The following is a 24,862-nucleotide window of genomic DNA, read 5'->3' on the forward strand; positions in this document are numbered from 1 at the left end:
TAAAAGCATGGAATAATTTCAGGCCCATCAACAACTGTTTGCCAAGATAGGCAGACTTGAACTTGTGTGTTCAAATTTCCTGTGGAAGGATTCTCTCTCTCTAACAGCCATCTCCTTCATGCTTTGCTAGCAAACTCTCACCAAACAGATCCCAGCCTGACCCAAGCAAGGCAATGCTTGATTTCTTCTACTCTCAACATAGACGTGCTTAGAAAATAAACCTTAAAACAGAATGGGCTACACAGTTCAACTACGATACGTAAAGGTGACCTGTGTCCGTGTGGTGTTATCAAGGTCACTTAAGTATACAGCAATATGCTTTGTACTGCCATACAAGTTGTATTGCGCCCACTTTCATTTGATTTGATAATGAGGCCAGAAGCATCTTCTCAACTTTGCAAAGTATGATCTTCAGACACACCTTAAAGTATAGTCCTGCACTTTTCTGCTACCACTTACAAAACATTAAGTACCACTACCCGTGGTGACATCAAAATTGGTGATCAAAACACCTGCTTCCAATGCTCACACACTGAAATCAAACGATAACAACAAGGTTAAGAACAGGTTTATGGATTTCAAGGGAAGCTTACCTAGCGTATTGATGCTTAGCTGCTCAATGAAAACCCAAAGCCGCTCAATCACATCCTGCACACGCTTCTCACATTTACCCTGCAAGAAAATGTTTCTTAGAAAGCCATTTTATGCAATGTAAATTTCAGTCATTCAATCTTGAGGGAATGAGTTATGGTCTAGGGGTATGTAATGAAGCCCCGATCATTATCACCTAATATTTTTGCTCAAACGACAACATGAATCGGTATGAACTTACAGAGTGCATTTGTTTTGACGATGCTATTGTTACACTGAAGAAGCTTTTGGAAGGAAAATATGTGATGTGGATTAAGACTGCAGCTGGGCGTGAGTAGAAATACAGAGCTTTCTTCTCCTGATGAAATGACTATGAGCTCAATACAAGTGTGACCAAGAGCACCAGTCATGTGTCATATTGTGAGAAAAGGGCAAGGAATATTGTGTGGGTGGAACACTGGCTGGAATCTGAAGGCCTACTTTAGGCATAACCAAAAGTAACTTCATTTTGTTTGAACAGTAGATCATAATGGATAAAAAACTGTGTTTTTTTTCAAATTTAAATTGAATTTTACTAACATATTTGCCTCTGCCAGATATACTGAGTTAAGATAAATATTTTCTAAGCAAACAAGGAACCAATTTGATTATTTCCCAAATATGAATATTTAGTCTACCAACCAAGCATAGGTGTTGAAAAGAAAGTATTACAGTCTACTCAATATCAATCAGTATTGGAGTATTTCTTTTTTTTCTGAGGATGGAGTTTACATGGTGGGCAAGGAGAAGAGAAGATAAATAGCCCAGTGCACAGCTTCTTACATTCTGATACGTAATCTAACAAACTGCCACGGGTCACAAGAGACCCTATATGGAAATATTTTAAATACATTTCCCTCCATAGTTTAAAAAAAAGAAAATGCAGAATGTACATAGTGCAACAGAGATGCAAAATCCAGTAATAAGAATGACAGAGAGTAAATCATGTTCTATTTAGCTGAAAAATCAACAGTTTAGTGAGCAGATTCACACCATTGTTTAGGAAATTAAGTAGTAGCAATGGGTGTTAATTGGACATTTTGCTCTAGGTGGCCAGTTTAAGTAAACACAAACTGCTCAAAAATCAGCCTAAAGTCCCATATGGTATGTGAAACTACTTGAGAGGTTCTTGGGATATTGATAAAGAGAAAGGGGGGAAAGATAGATGGGATAGTGGAAAGAACCAGAAAATAGGCAGATGATGCAAAAACCACAGCACCAGTGTTAAGCTGACCGTTTTGGTTTTGCTCTGGGACCAATTTTAGGACATGATGCAACAAGAACAAAATTTTAAAGTGATCTATTTTCTGATTTTGCACCAATATGCTTTGGGGAGGTGAAAAATCTTATCCTAACCCTGTATGCACTCACATTCATGTCACAAAATCCCACAGTGCATGGCTTTCCTTTCCTCAAATACAGGAAATTCTGGCTGGCATCATCAACCGTTGGGCTGCATCTCCCATATTTGTCTCGACAGCAGACCTTGCAAGAGTTATCCGTTTCTGAAATTAAACATGCAACTTCATAGTTAGCTTTTGGGATATTTATGCATTACTCCTATACGAAAAAGTAATTTCCCTTTGCTGATCATACAACTTTTCAATTCATTAGTCTACTCCTGAAGACCACACTATTTTATGAACAAGTTCCTGATGGTACTCAAACATAGACAACAACTTTTTTTTTTAAGCAGCACCCTCCACTCTGGTAAGAAGAAAAAAGGAACTTCATTAAACCCAGAGTAAAATGGAGATACCCAAGGGTTAGTCCCCCTGCAACAGATATTTAAAGCTTCCTTACCAATCAGTTCCAAGTAACAAGAACAACACCAAATAAAACATTGTATTTGAACTATTCTGAAGAGTGGCACTGGAAAGTACTAGCTCTGTCATATAAACAAGGTGAAGAAGTAAATGAGTAGGCAGGGAATTGGGGAAGGGGATAGAGCACATGCCTTGAATTCAAAAGACCAAAGATTCTATCTGGTGTCTCCAGGTACAACTGGAAAAGATTCCTGCCTGAAAGCTGAGAGCTTCTACCAATAATACTGAGCTAGACTGACTTGATATGACAGCTTCGTTGCACTAGCAGAAACATTTACCATTACCATCTGACCAAAGCTCTAGAACAGTGTTTCCCAAACTTGGGTCTCCAGCTGTTTTTGGACTACAATTCCCATCATCTGACCACTGGTCCTGCTAGCTAGGGATGGTGGGAGTTCAACAAAGTCTGGCAGTTCATTCAAGCTGTAACTTGACCTGAACCCAGCACAGACAATATTTGTGCCTGGTAACAGGAGACCTTGCCTATCTCTAGCTAATGAAACAGCGCTCTAAAGGGAAAATGCATGCTGCTCTCCTTCACTTTGCTGTGTCTATGGCTTGAGCAATCAGTTTTCAAAGTCAAGTAAGCCCTGGCTCATCGTGTGATGGAACCCTCCTTACCATTACAGGCGCATGAACTCTGGTTCTTCTCCCACTCACAGAAGGGTATGCATGCCCCATCTTTGCACTTGCCCAAATCCACACAGACAGTGTCATCTGGGGCATTCCCTGGGGGAGGACATTCACTGCTACTGCCTATGAAGAGATTTAGTGAGAATAAGCCTTGCATCAGGATATCAATATCTGGAAATAAACCAAGTAAGGCTGCAATCCTAATCCCATTTACCTGGGATTAAGTCCCAGTATATTTAACAGGACATGTTTAGGATTTCTATGGCTTGCTAAGGACAGGTAAGAGGTCCTCACAAGTTCCTTCACACAGCAAGTCTCTCTGAAAGACTTCCCTGAAGAAGATTCCTACTACAGATCAAGAGGCAACACTAGATTTTGCAGGCATCCACTGAAAGGAGGACATCTCCCTCATGCAGCTGATGCCTGCAAAAAGCAGGCTTCTTTCTTGCCCACAGCCCAAGCTTCCCATCTGCTGATGGTCATAAGAAAAAAGTGCTTTGCCAGTTCTATGATCAGCACAGCCCAAAGAGCCAAATACAGGATGAACAACTCCAATGGCACCTGTCAAAGTTGGCCAACGGGAGTGGATCCAGATAAAGAGCTGGTTCCCAGAGCCAAAAAGGCTCCACTCTTCTGTTCTATAAGAAAGGCATGTTTATGTTTAACAGCCCAGAATCAGCAGCCGGCCAAAGCATTTTTGCTTTATTGTAATGCCACACATTAATGCAAACTCTCCCCCCCCCCCTGCTGCCTGCCCTTTCTTGGGACAGCCTTAAAAATGTGTCATTAAGGTTAAGTAACTCCCATTATTCCAAAACAAGGTAAACACGCTGTACTGGTGGAAATGGAAATTGGGAAAGAACAAAAGATGCACAGGCATACACTTTTTTAAAGAAGGCATAAGACAAAAAGTGAATGAGTAACTAACAAGTACAGTGATGTACCTGTGCAATAGGATTCTCCTTTACAGGTGGCATTGATGGCTTCCTGGCACTTTTTCTGTGCACTTTCAAATTGGCATCCTTTACAACAGGGGCTATTGCGATCACTAGGGGATGAGAAGGGACAAAGAATAAACTTAAGACATCTGAATACTTGGGATTACATACCCAAAGTAGTACCAGAAAGAAGGGTGTCAGAAATGTCTCTTCCTCTCTCTCTCTCTCTCTCTCTCTCTCTCTCACACACACACACACACACACACTGCAGTTCTAAAATATTTATCTATACACTTAATTTAGACATGCAATCATCAATTACCCCACCAGTAATAAAAAAGAGGCATAATATTTAATTACATCTTTGCTACGAGTTAAGTAGCTGACAACCAACAATTCAATAATACAGAATTGTTGAACTATCAGAGTTTATTCAAAGGACTAGCCTCTTGTTCACTAAACTCATGTCACACAATGTATGTTATGAAAACAAACAGCACCATAAAATTAAACAAGCATAATCATGTGTTTCCTCAACTATGAAAAAGAAGAAAACTAACTCTCTTGCCATTTCCCACCACCACCCCTTTTGTAGGGAAGATCTTTTGGCCCTTCACCTGCATTTGGCATTCGGCTTCAGCTTGCACTCAAATGTGCAGCAAGGATCAATGTACAGACGCAAGAGGCCTGGGTCACATTCCTCGTCTTCATCCACTCTGGAGTTGCCACATACTTTGTTGTTGCGCTCTTGGAAGCATTCTGGCGCCTTGGCTTCAATAGTCCGAAGGATGGATTCTTTACTGCAGCTTGAAAACATCTCAAAGTATCGATAAGAAGAGGGAGAAACAAATTAGTGGCGAGATAGCTACTAATTCAGGATTGTGCGAACCTATATCTAAATATTAGTTTTGCCACACAAGTGCATAATATGGAACATAATTCAACCGCCAGAGACTGGTAATTTTTTTTATTCCTTTCTCATAGGCAGCCTTCTTGCCTGCAAATTCAAAGGAAACAAGTTTATCTGGTGAGAACTCAGAAAGCAGAGTAGACACTTTGGTCAGCATATAACTCCCATGTACACTAAACCCTAGCCTTCCTCTTCCAACCACAACCTGATCTACAGCTTGACATCTTTTCCTCTGTCCATTCTTTTTCTCATCCTCTGCCACACTGGTCCTTTCTTACAAAATATTTTTTAAAAAAATAGTTTGAAAAAGCAAATATTAAGTAAAATAATGACCTCCAGGTTCCTCCCCTTTTCCATTCAATGCTACCATATGTAGGGACTCAAGTTGCCTACATAGGTTTGTAATATATGCATGCATGCATGCACGCGCACACACACACACACACACGTACACGTAGAGAGAGAAAGAAAGCTGATTTTTAAAAATACCTTATTGTTTTCATGATCTCCACTCACAGCAATTGGGTACATAACATATTTTCCTCCCTGATCTTCAGTGGGGGCACATTCTGGCAAGCCATCAGGATCATGCTCTGCCCCAAAGTTGTGTCCCAGCTCATGAGTTGTAACCAAATCAGCTTCCTTATAAAAATAAACACACAAAATAAGCCTGTTCATTTAGGGAAGTTTTTATTCTGTTTTTTATCTGTTTTATTCTGTTTTTAATCTGCTGGGAGCCACCCAGAGTGGCTGGGGAAACCCAGCCGGATGCGTGGGGTATAAATAAAATTATTATTATTATTGCAAAATTGGGAATTTTTTTGGGCTAACATCATATAGTCTTTTATAGGCTTGCCTTTGAGAAACTAGTGAAGTGCGTAGTGATCTAAATACCTGTATTATAAATGTAAAACTACCAGATAATTTAACTTTACATACAGAAAAGGCCATATTGCTCACTAGTGGGAGTTTAAGTTCTTCACAGTTTATTGGTGCAGCAAAAGGTGAATATAATTCATAATCATGTCTTCAAGCGGAAGGAGGAGCAGTGACAACAGAACTGAAAATGGCAGTGTAACACCAGAACTCCTCACTAACCCTTGTTAATAAAAGCAAAAAAAAGTGTCTAATTGGAGCTAATTAAAAGAATCATTTTTGAAATTAATACTGGACATGTATGGAGCAAATAAACATTTCAAAGAAAGAAGCCCAAAAGCTTACTCTGAAGTGTAAGAGAGAATTTCATCTCAGAGAGCTATTGGAGAGGGGCCAAGAGACAGACTGACAATGGTGCGAAAAGGTCAAAAGCTTTCCAAAGAGGGACAGGAATTGCTCACAGAGATAACTGTGGTACTCACAAATATCAAGCAGGACTTTACTGAAGCTTTGAAACCACTTGAAGATAAAGCATGTTCATTGGACAAATTTTTAAAAAGGCCTAATAGGGCATCAACTCAGAAGCTAATAAGGGAATTGTAAGGCATGTTGAGACTTCCCACAGCTCCTTACAATACCTTTGTAAGGATAGTTTTGCCATAGTTCTTTGTACTGGTTAAGCCACTGTTGAGGTAGACATTCTTTCCAGCGATCGGACTAGGAAAAGCTTAAAAAAAGAAGGTAGAAAATCATGTTACAGCATTTAAGATTCATTTACACAGCCTTGATAACCTTGCCTGTTGCCTAAAATTGAGAACATCTGCAGTCCTCAGTGGCTTATCAGATTCAGCTGAGATGAATATACAGTGGAACCTCAGGTTGCGGAGGTAATCCGTGACGGAGGCATGTCCGCAACCCACAGCGTTCGCAGCGATTTGACGCTTCTGCACAGGCGCGAAGCATGATTTAGCACTTCTGTGCATGCATGAGCGGCGAAACCCAGAAGTAACCCGTTCCAGTACTTCCAGGTTTCCCACGGTCCGCAACCCGAAAACACGTAACCTGAAGCATCCATAACATGAGGTATGACTGTATTCTCTAACCCTGGTGACCACCCTATGACATGGGTGGCGTTCAGAGCAAGAGTCTGCGACAGAGCTGGACAGAAGTAGAAATGTTCACAAGCAGAGTCAGACCGGGGGGACGGGACACTGCATGTGTGCATTAAAGCACACTGGAGTGTGTGGACACATACCGTGAATTTCATTCTTATAAGCGGTAGCTACAAGATGCTAGATAGCTTAAAGAGAGACGTTTTGGGGAAATTGAGGTTTTTCTCCAGTTCAAGCCCTTTACCAACCCTAAGCCAACCCTCAATCTGTATTCTCATTAATGCATCCACTGTTTCTTAACAATACCAGCAATGCATAGCGTTGGACTCATTATGTACACTGTGTCCCACTAACACAACTTGGATACCATGAATGAAGAAGCTATCATTGCAAATGCAATAGGGATGCTGAGAAAAACCTTCTGCTCTCACTAGAATAGCCTCTGGTTAAGGAGCAAATTTACAGACCACCAACCCGTTTTAAAAGAGCACATATCCTGGATGTACACTTATCTTTAGGCACTTTGACTTAAATAACAAGCAAACTTGTTAAATGGGGGGGGGGACATTACCTTTGGGGCAGATGCCTCCATGGCTGGTTGGCCTTTGAGATCCGACATAAGCCAGTCCAAGAGTACCCAAAGCAAAGTCTTGGTAGGTAAAAAGATGTGCAAGGCACACACGAGCAGCTCTATCCGCTATATCAGCACTGAATTGCTGTGCAGAGGGAAATGTGCCAAATACAGTTTAGTTTAGAGAAAATGTTTACTCCATAAATGAGACACTGTTGATTAAGAAGCTGGGCAGATTGCGGCATCATTCAATAGCAATCACCTAGTCCATCATCCTTGTCTAAAAACAGTGACTTGCCCTCAATCATTTTTAAATTGTAGTTACTACCAGGTAGTTTTAAAAAATCCTGAAAGCAAGTACTTGGGTACTTGGAGTCTCCTAAATAAGCCTCTTGAATTAAAATAATTAATGTACAGTATTACTTTTAGCAAGCATGTGATTACTTGTAGTAAGCATGCCGTTAATTAGAAAGACAAGCCTTTCTAATAAATGGGGTGCTTACATTGTACGCATCATAGAACACACACAGCCTACCTCCAGCAGCTCCTTCACATCCCAAGCATCCTCACGGTCATCTAGAGGACTTTTTGCCATGTTATAGTGCCTTCCCCCAGGAGGTACAGGTTGTGACTCATTGTGAACAATAATCTAGATTCAAAAGATATATAAATAATTTACAACATTAAGTTCAGATGCCTCAGTAAGCTATTTTTTAAAACACACAATGCTTTCTCCTTATAATTCAGATGATTCAGAAAATTAGGTCAGAATTCTGCTTACGCTGCGCACCGAATAAGCATGGTGTTAAATGGGACGCGGGTGGTGCTGTGAGTTAAACCACAGAGCCTAGGGCTTGCCGATCAGAAGGTCGGCAGTTCGAATCCCCGCAACGGAGTGAGTTCCTGTTGCTCGGTCCCAGCTCCTGCCAACCTAGCAGTTCGAAAGCATGTCAAAGTGCAAGTAAGCGGGAAGGTAAACAGCATTTCCATGTGCTACTCTGGTTCGCCAGAAGCGGCTTTGTCATGCTGCCCACATGACCTGAAAGCTGTACGCTGGCTCCCTCGGCCAATAACACAAGATGAGCGCTGCGACGAAAGTCCCTCTCACTTTCCGTCTTTTAACTTTGACCTCTCAATTATTAAAAGCACTAGCAGGGATTTCTGAGGTAAATCGAACCGCCCACTTATCCCTCTAGCCTTTCTTTAAACCCTCTAGCACTTGTGGGTTTTCAAAAATAAAAGAGAGTCCTCTTCCAGCCTAAACGTGACCAGGTACCTATATAGACTTGGGGCTATAAATAAGACTGTTCCTATGTGCGCTCAGATAAGGGTTTCCCTTCACTAGAACCTCCCTTACTGTAAAGCTAGCCTCCTTCCTGAGGTAACTTTATTATCACTCAGAACCTGTCTCCTCCTTTAGCCCCCCCCTTTCTTGGTGCACTCTCAGCCACAAACTAACCTTTCCTCTAAAAGGCAGTTTTGACAGTTTAAAAGAGTTCCCCACCAACTGGGTTCCTGGATACCTTAGCTGGAAAATGAAATAGACGATTTACTGGTATGACACTTTAAAGATGGATATTTATTGGCTTGAATCTTAATGGTTGCTTTCTGGTAACATTGGTACAAACTTAACTTCACAGGTAACGTTCTTGGTAATCAAATAACAGAATACCTATCCACTACTTCATCTACTCTAAAATCTACCTTCTCCAACAACCACCCAAGCTCCCACACAGAAAACCCTCAACCGCCAACTGACATAACTGTTCCCCTTTCCATTTAAACCCCATGCAGGCCACGCCTCCCATGGAATGTTGCTGTCAGTTAACCAGGAGTCTGGGTTAACCCTTCGATAGGTCGGTTGCAAAACAAAACCATAACATAACCGTTTCAAATTCGCCACAAGCGCCACAACCCCAGAGTCGGTCACAACTCGACCTAATGGTCAGGGGTCCCTTTACCTTTAAATGGAATCAGTGCAAAATGCATCTTAAACTTACTGTAAGTTTAACATCCTAGTTATAGGTAGGAAATTTTGACTATAAACGGGGGGGGGGGTCTATGGAAAGCTGCCCAGAACTTCCAGTAAACCGTAAGTTGATACAACTTTGTATAATTACACATATCAAGCAAAATTGCGATTTACATAATTCGTGTGGACCATCAAAACCGGATTTCTCTTGATGAAGAATTTTATCAATGACACTCTAGCCTGCTCTTCCGTACTACTATTGACTATGTTTTCATAAGGTCCATTGCATTCAATGGTGTGCACGCGCGCACACACACACACACACCACACACACACACACACACACACACACACACACACAAATACACCGTGATCAAATCTGAACATTATCCGAAGGGTATTTTCTAAATACCTGATCTATCTGTATGCCATAATCTTTGAAGTCTGCATTATCCCATGATGTATTTCGATAGATGTCATCCACTCTGTCTATTAATTCGATCTAGGCACAGATAAGGGAGAAGTTATTCAGGTCCAGTCTCTTGTCAGTAGATTCCGAAACATATTTTAACACTTGAAAAGAAAAGAAAAACCTAAGGGTTTCAAGGAGCTTTGAAAGAGGTTTCCAAAGTTTTGTACAAGGGGTGGGGAATCTGTGGCACTCCAAGTGACCTTGAATTACAATTCCCATCATTCCTGGTCATTGGCTATGCTGGCGGGGCCTGATGGGAGTTGGAATATCTGGAGCGAGCCAAGTTTTCCACCTCTGTTTTATTTATTTTTTTGGGGGGGGGAGAAGAGGATAAAATTTAAGCAACATGTACAACCACCAAGACCGCTTTCTTTCAGAATACACCTTATTTTTATGATATTTTAAACTGTTGTTCATCATTTGGAGAGCCCTTAAGGCTAACACACACTACTATACAAGACAGTGGGAGGAAACAGCAAATCAAATTGGATCAACAGTATACACAACAAGATACACAAACTCTAAGCGTAAGAGAGCCCGTTTTATGCATTGTGACTTGCAGTTATTTCTATTGGTCATAGTTTAATAGTTATTTATTGCAATTGTTAAGAGTGATTTTTGGTTTAATTATTGTTTGCTGATGTTTTGAGAGTTTAATTTTATTATGTACTATTATAATATAATGGATTGTTGATTATTTTATTCCATATAAGTTGTTCCATTTTAAAGTTATGCTTCATTATGACTTTTTGTATCGGATCAAATTATTATAAGGTGTGTGTTCCTTGTTGCATATTTTGTTGCTGTAAACCGCCTTGTGCATAGTAATATAGAAAGGTGGTGTACAAATTAAAAGTGAAATGAAATTATTGCACTCTACCCCAAATCAGACTTCACACAAACACACCCATATCTGTAAAATAATACGTAAAATTACTCTTCTTATGTCTAACAGTTACATTCTATTAGCTTTCTAACTACAACAGAGGCTTTCTTTTTGACATATTTCATCAAGGAATCAAGAGCAGACAATAACACTTACCAAATAGTTAATTGTAGTACTTTCCTCCCCACGGCCCATGTTCTTAAAGAAGCGATAATCTGCCACCACCAATATTCTGCAGGTGTTCTTCAAGGGGTCTGGGGTGGCTCTTTTTCTTCGAGGGACATTTGCTATTGTGACAATTAAAGAGATACCAAGTTGCTGTCACCATTTAAGACATTGTTTATGTTGAATTGAGTATGACATTAACAGATTATATTTAAAACCTGTGCCGTATACAAAGTAATTCTTCAGCTTCAGTGTTGTAGAAAACAAGGAAACACGTAAATCAAATATAGGGCAACATCGCAAAGCACCTCTGTGGAACCTAGGGCCCCATTAGAATTTTCAGGAGACATACTGTGTCTTTGAGATTATTTACATTTTTTAACATGTTGAAAATACCCATAGGTAAGAGGGTAAATTTCAATTATAAATACCTCTGAATGTTTATTTTTATTTTTTAGCAAAACTAAATGATTGTATTAAAACAAGTACCTTGAAAATCTCAATGTACCATATAACATTACTAAATAAATTTTAATAGAAGAAAGATATCCTTAACTTATGCTTTCAGGAAATGATTTTATTTGCTGAATCCAGTATGTTGTTCAATGTTGTTGTTGTTGTTGTTGTTATTTACTAACTAAAGGACTGTGATGTATTTTTAAAAAGCAATCACATAACACCATAGCCTGGAAAAGAGCTCTCAGTTCTTAACACACATCAGCATATTTTTAAAGAAGTACTAATTTTTAAATCTCTCTCTTAGTGTATCATATAGAAGGTCAAAGGCAGCAAGTCCATTTATTATTATTCTCATTCTTTATTAATTTTTTATACAGAAATAGTTGCTTTGCTTAAGTGTAAGGAAAAAGCTCTCTCTCCACAGAATATTCTGGTTTCTCTTCAGATCGTATAAATCTTCGACCCTTACGGTTTTATGCCTGTCTTAAATAAAAATTATATGTGCATTCAAGTCTCTTCACTACATACATTAATATACAGTAAAAAAAAAAATCTAGTTCGATTGCGAAAGATTATTGCAAGCAGTTTAACACTCACCTTTTTTTAATTTACTCTCCTTCAGCCGTCCACCCAAAAGCTGCTCCTCCTCTTCCATTTTAACATAGCCACATACTTTTGGGGACTGCAATCGTGAGAAATCCTTGATGTCTTCTGATCTGTAGACCAAAAGTCTTTCATCTTGTGTATTATTGAGAAACCTCCACAAGGGCTACAGGTAGAGAAACAGATGTCTAAGTATGTCTTTCACAGTGTGACCCTATACTGTACATGTCTTCCTAGAAGGAAGCTCCCCTGAGTTCAATGGGACTTATCCCCAGATATGTGTATATAGGACTGATATTAGTTGACCAAAAGGCCTCAGTTCACCAGCCTTAAGGAACAGCACAGTCAGTACATAAACCAAATGTAAGTTTTGCCAGCATATGTAGTATTTTACATAAGTATCCCAGTCAATATGACTGTTTCTATCAGTCCACAGAGCCACAAACATTTGGTAGAAACATTTGACACAGGGTTAAAACAAACAGTAATTCCATCCCTAGAAATATTAAACGTGAAGCAAGCTGACTGAAAGCTCATATTGTCTGCATCTAGATTCCAATAGAGAGGTGTACCTCAACATTATATTCTTCTTCATCAGTGTTGATCCTCACTGTGAAGTCGTCTTCACCTATGTGTGCTGTAACTTTGGAGTTGCTCTGACCTGAGGAAGAGAGAGAGGAGGAAAGAAAACTGGGGTACGAGTCTAGAGCATCAGCTGTAATATTTAACAACCACTTCCTCCTAGTCACAAGCATATCACTTCACATTTAGCCACACTCATTCCATCAATCAAATGACTTCCAACATCTTTTTGTCTTTAAGAAAAACAGTGCATGCACAAATATATACTAGAGACAAGAGCATTTCAGATCAATTTTTCAATAATTTATGGTTATTATTTAAACTTCTGAGGTTCTGATTCACACAGATCATCTGCCAACTAGCCCCCAAAGGATTGTTTTAAATAGGTATAAACTCGTTTACTTCTATGTGACACCATTTGTAAATGGTCTGATTAGTTTTCTTAAAACCAGTAACAGTGTCTGAAGTTCTCATAATATAGAACGCCAGTTCGAGATCTAATTCAACACTTCTTTATGACAATACAAAAATCCAACAATACTTCCCCCCCCCCAACGAAAGCAACTTATTATACTCACCTACAACATGTCCTGTGAAAAATTCCTGCCACTGTACTTGATATTCAGTTTCCTTGCCTTGGCCATTCACTATAAGTGCTTGAAAGTTTTTGGGGAAATGGTCCGCAGTTGAAGTTAAGTATAATTTAAAATGCCTGTAAAAGAATTTGCTTCCATTTAACTTTGAGAATTATATCAGCTACTGTATATATTTTTAATGTATCCAAACACATTGAGGTATTACATTTGGTGTCCAAATACATTGAATCAATCCAAATACACTAGGATATTACATTTGGTATCAAGTTGACCTTGAGAGGTGCTTTGAGCCCCTGAGGCTCAGCACAGCTGTGAGGCCGAACCCTTGCCCCCTTTCCTAACTCTGAGACACCTTGAGTCTTTGGACTCAGCTATACAGCTGCAAATAAAACGTTTTAAGTGTGTTTTAAGCAGGGCCGTCTTAGGTATATTTGGCGCCGTGGTGCGACGGATCCCTCCGGCGCCCCGCCCCGTTTCCCAGCGCGGCGGGCGGGCAGAGCTGTGCGACCGGAGCTGCACAGACATCTTTCTTTGGGCAACTGTACACTACAGAATTCTAATGATAATTAAAATAAATTTGTTAATCTACAGGTTTCCCAACATTGGAAACAAAAACTGACTACTGAAATTAAAGCAGAACTGGGGGGGGAGCATGTGTAAAAAGAGAAGAAAACACAGAAATCAACATTTTAAAGGGAATCAGTAAGATAATATTAAGTCAAACTTCTCACTAAAGATGCCTCACCTATGCAATGCTGAAAAACTTATGAGTTTCTCTACATGGGATTCGGGTTGCAGGTCTCTTTTTCTTACTGAGTGCTGTTGGATGTTTGACACCGAAAGAATATCATAGTCTGAGAGAACAGATTCCAGACTCTCTGTGGGGAAGAAATAGAAGCCTTAACAAGAGAACAGCTAGAAAAAATGTCCTTGTTAGATGCAATGAAAAGACAAGAATGCCCGCCACATCAATCAGCTATGGCATGCCTCAAGCTCACACACTCCACTGTCGCCCTACTGCTTTTGCACACATGAAGTAGGACCCCAGAACTTTAGCTTCCAATTTTAAATGAACCGCAGCTCTCCATTATGTTTGAATTTGAGGAGCTAAACTTGAGAGATTTTCACTCTTATTTCATGAGAACCAACGATGACCAAATTGTGGCTTCTGATCCTGGTTCATTTGTTCACTACCTAGAGCTTAAGCAATGCACAGCTTCTCAAGTTAAGATGCAATGGGGAACTGTGGTTTGTTTGAAAAACAAAGTAGAAGTTAACAAGCACCTTGCAGCCACAAAAAAGAGAGGGGAAGAGGAAGTGGAAATACCTGAGCTGAGGTTTGCTATGGCATGCTCATATAGCAGGAAACTATGGATTCCTATATTTTTAATCTTTGTTAGAAGCCACCCAGAGTGGCTGGGGAAACCCAGCCAGATGGGCGGGGTACAAATAATATGTTGTTGTTGTTGTTGTTGTTGTTGTTGTTGTTGTTGTTTCCAAACAGAGTCATAAAATTTGTTATTTTTAGAATTTCCCTTTCCCACTACTTAAATAGTGAACCATTTCATCATTCCAGTTATCAAATTCCCCTGGATAAGCATTAGTATGAATCAGTGACTCAGAAATATAACCAGAGTTTTCTAATAACATTCAAATCGGCTCTTTAGGCAAGAAAAGTCCTTGAGAGCATGGATTTCTATAGCATAGAAATAAAACAAAATACATCCATTAAAAAATGCATAGATAGATAGATGGATGGATGGTTCCACAAAGAGCTTTGTACGTTCTCTAAGGAAACACATTCCAATGCATAGCCTTTATCAATAAAGAAGTACTAATTCATCTCTCTCTATTCTATGCCATCTAACCCACTTTCTTCTCCATTTTTCACAAATAAATAATATAACCAACCTGTACCAACAAACCGATCATAAACAAGAACAATAAAACTCAAGGCTAAACACTTTGCTAGAAACTTGGAATCAGCCTATTAGCAGAAATGTTCAACTTCTGTTAAACCCCAAAGGTATTTATGCAAATTACATGTTCAAAGATTCCACTTTGGCCATCCACATCATTAATCATCATTTGCCAAATGTGTTACTAAGCCTGCCACTGCTTAACTGGCCATCAATCTCTGTATTTAAGGGGCAAATATTAACATCAGAGTTATCCCATTTACACATTGTTCCAATTAGTGTACATAAGTAGTTCAGATGGCAAGTATAGAGCCATCATCAGCCCTCACAACTACACGTCTGTGTAACCTAAGGTAGATACGGTAGTATCTAGTTAGGATCTAGAAGTCTCCAGAAAGGCTGATCTATGTCAAGAATCTAAGTCCAGGCAATCACCCCAAGTCAAAGTAGTGCACACTTTCAAAATCCAGTTTCCACATGCTTATAGTATCCCAAGACCAATTATATGCCCAAGACTGAAAACCTGATCAAGAAACTACTTGTCATTAATCATAACCTACACTGAGACACGGCAATTTACATAACTGTTCAGAAGAGCAGCAGTATTTAGATCAGTTCAACTGAAAATTCTAACCACTTTTAACATTTCCATAACAGTTGGCATTTACAAAAATAATTGCACATGGCTTTTATAAATGTTTGCTTGTTTAAACCACTATACGTAAGGCAAACAAACACATTACATAAATAAATTAAAAATGTGACATTTAAAATCAATTTGTTTCCATTTATTTTCTGTCCATTTCAGGCATAACAACTGCAGATTTATTACTGCAAGCATAACATTTTTATATTACCTTCAAGGGAAGCAGTTATTCTCAGAATTCAACAACTGGACAAAAGGAGAGGGATACACATTTAGCAGCAGCATATTGAATGCTTTCATTGACATACACGTTGACCTCTGTGTTAGCATTTCTTCACATCATTTAATATTTTTAAATGTTTAGATTATACAAAATGATGTCCAAAACTTCACCCCCAGGGAGAAGGCCATGCTAAAGCCTATGGCCAACATGCTAACACTGAGAGCATTCAAATCTGCCACTTGCAGCCTCCAGTCAAAAGTGACACCGTCAAGCAGCAGCACCTGAGTTTTGCAGATTGCATAGCTCAGCTCTAAATAGTCTGAACACTCATTATTTTATTTACCGTATTAATTCTTACCCACCCTTCAACTTAAGGAATCAGAGTTGGTTACAACAATACACAAATCTAAAAACAGGGGAAGCCATAAAACAAGCAACACCATTCCAAATGGAGCAGAGCAGTATAAATCAAGTAAGAGAGGTAGGTCCAACAAAACAAAATACTTTAACTGTCAAAGGCCAGGGAAAAGATAATTTAGAGAATGCCCTTGCATTCAAGCAATAGTGCCTGTTTTTCTTGCGTGGAATATTTTCCCCAGGTCTTTTTATTCCAAGTAAGCCCAGAAATAGGTGCTTTAGAAGTCAATGATTTTATTCTCAAGAGAGTTGTGTGGAAACCACATGCCCAAGAAGCATGATGTACACATAACGCAAGTTGTTATACTGGAAGTTATGGCAAAACCAGGAAATGAAACCAGACACTCCACACCCCATTCCAGAGAATTTTTTTAAGTACTGTACTCAGCTACCAGCATTTGCTCCTACAATTGCCTTCCCACAAAATGAGAATACACTCAAGGGCACTAAAAAGATCTCATTCTATGAATATATGTGGCTGCTTTACGCCAAATCAGATATTTCCTCCACTTAACCCAGCATTGTTTGTGAGCAGCTCTCCCAAGTCTTGGTCAGTCTTTTCCTTCCTTGTGACACAATGTTCTTCTAAACCAGGATTCCTCAAACTCGGCCCTCCAGATGTTTTTGGCCTACAACTCCCATGATCCCTAGCTAGCAGGACCATTGGTCAGGGATGATGGGAATTGTAGTCTCAAAACATCTGGAGGGATGAGCTTGAGGAAGCCTGTTCTAAACAGAGCCACCTGTATCAAACGGAGAACTTCTGCATGCAAAGTTAGATGCTCTTCCACAGAGCTAGTGGCACTTCAACATTGCTTCAGTGTATTGCTGCATGTGAAATTAGGAACTACAAGTGTAAAGACAGTACTGACAATAAAGAGAAAAATTGACTGCAACTTCCTTTCCCTGTCCCGAAAACGGAATGAGCATTTTTTTTGTAGGCTGCTATCCAGTGTCACCCCACTCCCCACATGCAGATACTGTACAAAAATGAAGCTCTTTTAAGTGATGAGGGACAGCTGTTTATCACATGGCCACCACTTGCCTCTTACCACAGGAAAAGAGTGGTGAATGTGCAAGTCTACTTCCAATCTTCAGGGGAAGAGAAGAGTGTTATTGTTATACAGCCAAAATGACACCACATACACACACACACATACAAGCAAGGTAACAATAGAGTAGAGTGTACAGATAAGTACAAAACATATTTAAGAAAAGGGGAGGAGTAAAAGAAAAACAACCCAAAAAGCTGTTCTTGTGTTGGAGCGAAAGAGCAGGGAACAAATGCAGTATGAGCCACATTTTGACTGTTATGGCCAAATGAGTGTCCTGGCTCTTAGTTATGAGTGCAGGGAGGAGGAAGAAGCAGCAGCAGCAAGAGGCAGGAATGGTGAAGAAGGGAAAGCTGAAATGGAAAGGACAGTGAGAGGTGGGGGAGAAGCAAGCAAGGAAGAACAACTTGGCATATGCATAGGCTTCTTTCTGTAACATTGTTCAGATATATTCTACTTTGCATCAATTTCAAGAAGATGTAAAACAGCATGCAGCTTTGATACAGTAGCATCTCCAAACTTCTTTGTGAATGCAACAAATGTAAAAAAAAAACCCATGCTATATTTAATAGAATAGTTATAGTTATAATATAATAGGAACACAGAAGAAAGAAAAGCAGAGGAAAGGAAGCAGCAATAGAATAAAGAGGGGAAATGACAAGAAAGGAAACAGGAGCTAAGCGGGGAGCGGAAATGGAAGCTAGAGACAGAAGTGAGCATTTGCATGCCACCTGGGGCAGAGTATCTTTAGCACCTTGCCTGCTTGGCAACCACACAGTAACCTGCACCTAGTTTTCCTTCCAGAGCTCCTTGAATCCCCTGCCTAGATGGGGATCCCCTTGACTTGGCAGCCTCTAGCCTCCCTGACAATCACCAGGGGTTCAGAAATCGCTATTAGGGGGTAGATTCCTATTTCTCTTCTCCATCTTTCAAAGAAGCTTGGTCTGCTTATTTCCTCAGCCTCATTGATCCATTTTGTTTTGTGTTCACCTCCCCCCCCCACTTCTGCTGCCCTCACTCCCCCCCCAAATCCTTACTCTCCGCCTCTCTGCTGCCCCCTCTCCCCACCCCTCAGCTACCACATCATCACCCTAGAGCTAGCCACACACTGGAGCCAGTTGCCAGTCAAAGGAAATTCTCCTTCCCCTGCTCCTAACAGTTCCTTCTCCTCCTTAAGATAACATCCTGGAGAAGGAGAATGCTGGAAGTTCAAACAAGAACTTTCCTGTTAGAGGCAAAAATACATAGCAACCTTTCATGAACAGTACCAATTGTAGCCTCTGTTACTCATCCATCCATTCATTGGGGAAGGGGGATTATTACAACATCCCTGAATTTCTCAGAGGTTATAAATAATCAACTCACCATGGGCCCCAATTTCTACACACAATTCACTCACTATCTGCCATGTGGAATACAAATGCAAGTGATGATTGTGCACTGTACATTATTTATTTAAAACATCAATTGTCATTTATCAACAAGAAATCCTACAGTGCACAGAAGTGTGATTATTTATTCACTGAAAAATCTAGGGTGTTTTACATTGTTTTCCATAAAAACAAGACATGCCAATTTTACACGCAAGGCTGGACCTTGCCTAAAACCTAGTGGGAAGTGATCCCAATGGTTGGATGCCACTACAGAGAAAGCCCTTCCTCTGATTGTCATCTGATAAGTTATGCAGGCTGCAGGACAACCAGGAAGGCCTGCTCTAGTGATCTCATAGAACGGGCAGGCCTATACAGGAAAAGGCATGCTCTTAGGTAACTTAGTCCCAGGTTGTTCAGGGCTTTACTGTATATGCCAGTAACATCAGTTTCAACCGACTGGAGCAAATTGGAAACCAGTGTAATGCTTTAAGCCAGGCACCCCCAAACTGTGGCCCTCCAGATGTTTTGGCCTACAACTCCCATGATCCCTAGCTAACAGGACCAGTGGTTGGGGAAGATGGGAATTGTAGTCCAAAACATCTGGAGGGCCTAAGTTTGGGGATACCTGCTTTAAGCAATAGGGGTAACATCCTCACAGCTGGCTGATCTAGTCAGCAACTTAACCACTACATGCTGTGCCAGTTACAACTACCAGATCAACCTCAATAAAACCCAATTAGAGCACTTTATTAAAGTTACCAATAGTGAAGTTATCCTGGATGAAGACTGTCATAGCTGGAATACCAGTCAAAGCCAGTAAAAAGCACATAACACCACTGTGTCCACTTGGACCTCCAGTGACACATGTAGCTGAACCTTCAGGGGAAGTGTAACCCCTTCCAGAACAGGCAATCTGCTCCGTTCCCATACACAGCCACCCCTCCAACAAGATCTCAGTCTTGTAAGGATTCAGTTACATCACAGTCCAGGACCAAATCCAATACAAATACCGGTATAACAACGAGAGCTTACCAGTACTATATGCAGCCACAGCTCTTGACTTTGTAAGGTATAGGTAAAGGGACCTATTTATCTACCGTACTTGCACTTTGACGTGCTTTTGAACTGCTAGGTTGGCAGGAGCTGGGACCAAGCAACGGGAGCTCACCCCGTCGCGGGGATTCAAACCGCCGACCTTCTGATCGGCAAGCCCTAGGCTCAGTGGTTTAACCCACAGCGCCGCCCGCGTCCCTTGACTTTGTAATAGTAGTCAAATACAACAACACTTTCTGAGCATCCTCCAACTTGATTCCACAGAAATGCCATATGAGCAGCCCCTTCCTCTGTACAATAACCTTTTCCTCCCACAAAGCACTGAGGTAAAACAGGAACTTCCTCACGGACTTAATACTGCAGTTAATTAACATTCATGCAACATCAGCACTGCATACGGTATCTTTCCTTCCATGCACCCAGAACAGGGAAGAGGAACATGTGCCCTAGAGAGACATGGTTGGAGGACTACCACTCCCACTGCCCCTAGCCATTGGTCACGCTGACTCGGGGGGTTTGATAGAAGCTGGCAGTCCAACTGGCATCCAGGCAGCAACCTTGTTTCCCCAGCAGGGTTTCCCTAACTTGGGTCCCGACTCCCCAGCTGTTTCCGAACTGCAACTGGCTGGGGGTTTCCCCCTGCCCACCAAACCGAAAGAACTGAACAGCTTCTCAGTTTGCAGAGTTTCCAAAACCCAGTCACTACACCAACTATGAATTCAGCAAGGGAGGGGAGAGAGAGAGAGACTCAGGCTACAAACCTTAGGCACCCCTAACCTGGGAGCAAATCCCACTGAACGAACTGGGGCTTGCTTCCGAGTAGGCATGTTCAGAAGTGTGCGACCTGCCCACCCCAAAGCCCCACCAAACACACCTCGGGTGCTGGGCTCTTCTTTTCCAGCGCGCTGCTTTCGGAGCAGCCACGGAGGGCAGCCTGAAACTCTCCCAGCACAAACAAACCCCGCCAAACACAGTGGCATATCCCAACGGGTTCCTTTACTTTAAATTTTCTATTAACTGAAGAGAGATAAGGGGAAGAGGGGGGAGCAGGTAATGGCTAGCGACGCCCCCCCCCCAAGTTTCCCACCCGCACCCCGAAGGTGCCTGGGGAAAGAAGGGTCTATGGAAGTCCGCCTCTCTTTCTCTCTCCAATAACTCACCGTATCGCGGCGGCCGGTGCCTGCCCCGGTGCTGTGGGGCAGGCCGAGGGGAAGGGTGCCTCAACGCCCCCAACTCGGGAGCCCCGAAGACCAACAGGAGAAGGAGCAGGGCGGGGAGCGGGAAGGAGGTCGGCGGCGCCCGGCGCCTCATGGCTCTCCTCCTCCTCTAAGCAGAAGGGAAGAAGGGAACCGACGACGGACAGGCTGTTCCGTTCCCTCTTTCTCTCACATAAGTTTCGGTCCTCTCGCCCTCTTTCTCTCTCAGCTATGCCCAGCTGAGGCCGCCGCCGCCCCGAGTCCGGAAGAACCGCCCGGTCGCTTGGGCCTCCCGCGGAGCATTATGGGCGCGCAAACGCCGGCCGCCATCTTTGTTCCGCTCCGGGAGGCGCTTTGGAGGCCGAGACGCGGCCTTGTCACGCCCTGAAGCGCCGGCGTAGTTTGCGGTCTTCCTTTCCGCGTCGGCCTTGGGGTGCGGGAGAAAAGCCTCTTTAAATGCTGTGGCGCGGCAGGGGAAAATCGGCCAGATGTGTGCCTCCCAAGCAGACGAAAGGACTTCCCGGTTGCTTGGGTTTTTATTTTCGTGCAGGCACAGAAACTAAGGCCGGAGAAAAGCTGCTCTCTAGTAATTGTGTGTGTTTAGGAATGCTGCTTTAAAGGGGATCCAAAGCGCGTCTCCGAAGTGCTAACTTTTGACTGCACGATTAGCAAATACAGTGGTTTTTGTTTTCGTCAACTGTGCTCATTGCACCCCCCCCTCGTGAGTCTATTGCTTTTTAATAAATGAATGAAAACTTGTATAAATGGACTCGTGTTAATGCTTTATTTATTGTATGTTCATATTCTTAGCCACCTTGGTCATTTTCTTCTAAAGAAAAGGGAGGAATAGAGGGATGCTTTTCTGTGTGTGTATTGCTATTCCCATGAATAAGAGACAGGGACTCTTGAGGAAGGTAGACTTATTCAAGAACACTAGGTTAAGTCATGTTTGATCCCATGACTGAAAAACAAGATGTTAATGCAGGGGGGGAAACCCAGAGGAATTGGTGGTGTAGCTTTTTCCATATCCCAGGGACTTTTCAAGTTCCTCCCCCATCTAGATGGGTGGGTCGAAAAATGCTTTTGTTATGAAGGTGTAAATCTTCCAACGTTTTCTTCATCCAGGCAAATGTAGGATTTGGAACAAGCATTTAAAGAGATGCCATCCTGTTTTGTCCATGCGCAGCTCCTCCCAATGGGTGGATAAATACTGTACTGTACTGTCTTTTAGATCCCTCCCCAAAAAAAATCTGGCTAGCAGAGTGTGGGAAACTAGGATGAGACACACAAGTGATAATAACATTTCCTTCTTCCCTCTCCCAGTGATCTGAAATTAGCACCTCCTCCTCTTCTACCCATTACCCATTGCCACTCATTTCTGCACAAGCAGCCACCCAAGTCATTCAGATAACGCAGGCATCCCCAGACTTTGGCCCGCCAGATGTTTTGGACTACAATTCCCATCTTCCCCGACCACTGGTCCTGTTAGCTAGGGATCATGGGAGTTGTAGGCCAAAACATCTGGAGGGCCGCAGTTTGGGGATGTCTGGATAAGAGCATCCCTTACCCATTCCAGACTACGCGCGAGACCTATAGCAGCATCTATGAAACGTGGAAAGTGCAGTTGCCACAGCTTTGTCATGTTTTGTTCTGTCACGTTTTTTTGTTCCATATACCTTCTTATATGAAACATTATACACACAGGATATTTTGCTTGCACATGTTCATGAGTTGTATTTCCTTCCTCACCAAGAAAGGTATGAGACACCTTTTCATACATAGCATGAAGAGTTACTAGGCCGGAATGAATATAAAATGGCAAGTAGTTACATATGGTTGGTTGGAAGCAAGCAAGCAAAGTTGTTACTGTGGGAATAAGATAAGGAGTGTGATAATTATGTTTGGGAATGGGAGTAACCAGGTAGAAGCAGAATTTCCTAAAAACTGTATTCTCTCTGCCTTATTACAGTGGTACCTCAACATCCAAACGATTTGACTTCTGAAGGTTTCAACTTCCGAAGTCGAAAACCCCGGAAGTCTTTTCGCCGCACGCGGTTGGTGCATGCACAGAAGCGCGAAATCGTGCTTGGCGCATGCACAGAACGTGCGCTTCGACAACCGAAGACTTCGACTTCCGAAGACGGCCGCGGAACGGATCGTCTTCGTAAGTCGAGGTACCAATGTAATTCTAAATATATAGACAATGCCACCACCTTTCCCACTTCATTATCAACAGAAATCGTAAAAAATAGTACTGAAGCTCTTCCAATTAGTCACCGGCTCTTTCCTGTTGTCAATTATTCTTAGAAGGGTCACTAAATTATAGCTGTTGATAGAAATGATAACTTCCCCTGTCCAATCATACATTTCAGCATTCGGAAGAGCCAGGATTTATGACTTCCTCAAATTCCAGGTTGAACACTTCACCTTGTGAAACTGGTGTAATCCTTTTGAACAGCTATTTGTCTTTATTACTAACAGTGCACTAGATACTCAGCTCTAGTCATTGCCCTTTCCTTTAAATTAGAATGGGCTACCTAGAACACAGGCCTCAAGGTTATTCTTCACTTTGGCTTTTGGCACAGAAACTTGCATTTCCGTTGAATCTGTTTTGGTAAAAATCAACAGTGCCACCTGCTGGCTGTCACAGAATGATCAAAGAGGTTCACTTTGGGAACCTTGGGAGCTTCTAGAGATTTCAACTTTGATCACCACATAACATTCCTAGTCTTTTAGGCATAACAGCTTCACAACTGCCACAAGTTTACATTCTTGCTGCCATCTAATTTTTTTAAGGATGTGGTGAGGTAGGAGTGAGGCCACTCGACTCCTAAATTAAATTTTAAACTCAAGATTCTAATCACAGGTCATGGTCAAGGTTGCTGCTTGTAGGTTCTCGTCCAATTCAGAAGCCACAGCACAGGGGTAAATAAGCTGCCAAGTGTGGTCTAGTAAGGTCTGGGTTATTAGTCCTGGAGGGGCAAGATTTGGAAAACCTTACATAGAAGATGGGGAAGTGAAAAGCAACCTTTTCTTTGGAAGCAGTTTTGCTTCACCATTAATGACAGCTCAAAGGTATTTAAAGGCAGTGGTGACGGAAAATGAGCACGACTCATTTGTTTAACTACTGAGAAGATTCAGTGTATACTGTTAACAGGAGCCAACCCCCAAGCATCACCTATTTTATTAAGCAAGCATGTACAGGATGACATCATTATTCCCATTTTCTACAATACATGCCACTTAGTAGTGGAGTATTTACGCCACAAAACTTGACAAAGTTGCCTCATTCCCATGCTTGTCATAGCCATGATCAATGACACCAAATATGTGGACTCCACCAATATGCTAAACTACCTAACTTTTAGAAAACATCTGAAGGCAGCCCTGCATTGGGAAGTTTTTAATGTTTGATGTTTTACCATGCTTTTATATATGTTGTAAGCCACCCAGAGTGGCTGGAGAAACCCAGCCAGATAGACAGGGTATAAATAATAAAATTAATATTATTATTTGTAGCCTGCCTACAAAAGCAAAATTGCTCAACTGGAAGCCTAAGTGAAGCAACTAGACAGAACATGGGAAAGAAAGGGAATGTTGCAAGTATTCCTTTTCTGAAAACACTGGCACCCGATTGAGATGACAAAGGGTATTAATCAGGAACAAAAACTGAACGGAGTTGCAGTGAGGTTTTGGTCCCGAAACAAACAATATACAGAACACAGGATATTTGCCTGTGTAAGTATTGCATG

The 24,862-nt window shown here is 41.5% G+C and overlaps 2 protein-coding genes across 2 annotated transcripts in view; one reads left to right on the forward strand and one right to left on the reverse strand.

Annotated features, from left to right (window-relative positions):
* The window catches only part of IAH1 (isoamyl acetate hydrolyzing esterase 1 (putative)), a 23,877-nt gene extending 19,184 nt beyond the window's left edge, over positions 1 to 4,693 (forward strand). The window contains exon 8 of the transcript XR_004692259.2: positions 4,623 to 4,693. The gene's annotated coding sequence lies outside the window, so the exon portion shown is untranslated. The remainder of the gene's footprint in view (positions 1 to 4,622) is intronic.
* Positions 1 to 21,433, reverse strand: part of ADAM17 (ADAM metallopeptidase domain 17) — a 23,813-nt gene extending 2,380 nt beyond the window's left edge. Inside the window, exons 1-16 of the mRNA XM_035109867.2 lie at positions 21,075 to 21,433; positions 13,977 to 14,109; positions 13,214 to 13,347; positions 12,626 to 12,714; positions 12,048 to 12,219; positions 10,983 to 11,113; positions 9,881 to 9,970; positions 8,032 to 8,145; positions 7,497 to 7,641; positions 6,452 to 6,540; positions 5,427 to 5,579; positions 4,645 to 4,844; positions 4,034 to 4,137; positions 3,078 to 3,212; positions 2,002 to 2,135; positions 594 to 672 (exon numbers count right to left, since the gene is read on the reverse strand). Coding sequence (XP_034965758.2) covers positions 594 to 672; positions 2,002 to 2,135; positions 3,078 to 3,212; positions 4,034 to 4,137; positions 4,645 to 4,844; positions 5,427 to 5,579; positions 6,452 to 6,540; positions 7,497 to 7,641; positions 8,032 to 8,145; positions 9,881 to 9,970; positions 10,983 to 11,113; positions 12,048 to 12,219; positions 12,626 to 12,714; positions 13,214 to 13,347; positions 13,977 to 14,109; positions 21,075 to 21,225 — 2,053 coding nt within the window. The 5' untranslated portion in view covers positions 21,226 to 21,433. The remainder of the gene's footprint in view (positions 1 to 593; positions 673 to 2,001; positions 2,136 to 3,077; positions 3,213 to 4,033; positions 4,138 to 4,644; positions 4,845 to 5,426; positions 5,580 to 6,451; positions 6,541 to 7,496; positions 7,642 to 8,031; positions 8,146 to 9,880; positions 9,971 to 10,982; positions 11,114 to 12,047; positions 12,220 to 12,625; positions 12,715 to 13,213; positions 13,348 to 13,976; positions 14,110 to 21,074) is intronic.
* Positions 21,434 to 24,862: the final 3,429 nt, after the last annotated feature.

Source organism: Zootoca vivipara, chromosome 3 (assembly GCF_963506605.1).
Source record: "Zootoca vivipara chromosome 3, rZooViv1.1, whole genome shotgun sequence".
NCBI lineage: Eukaryota > Metazoa > Chordata > Lepidosauria > Squamata > Lacertidae > Zootoca > Zootoca vivipara.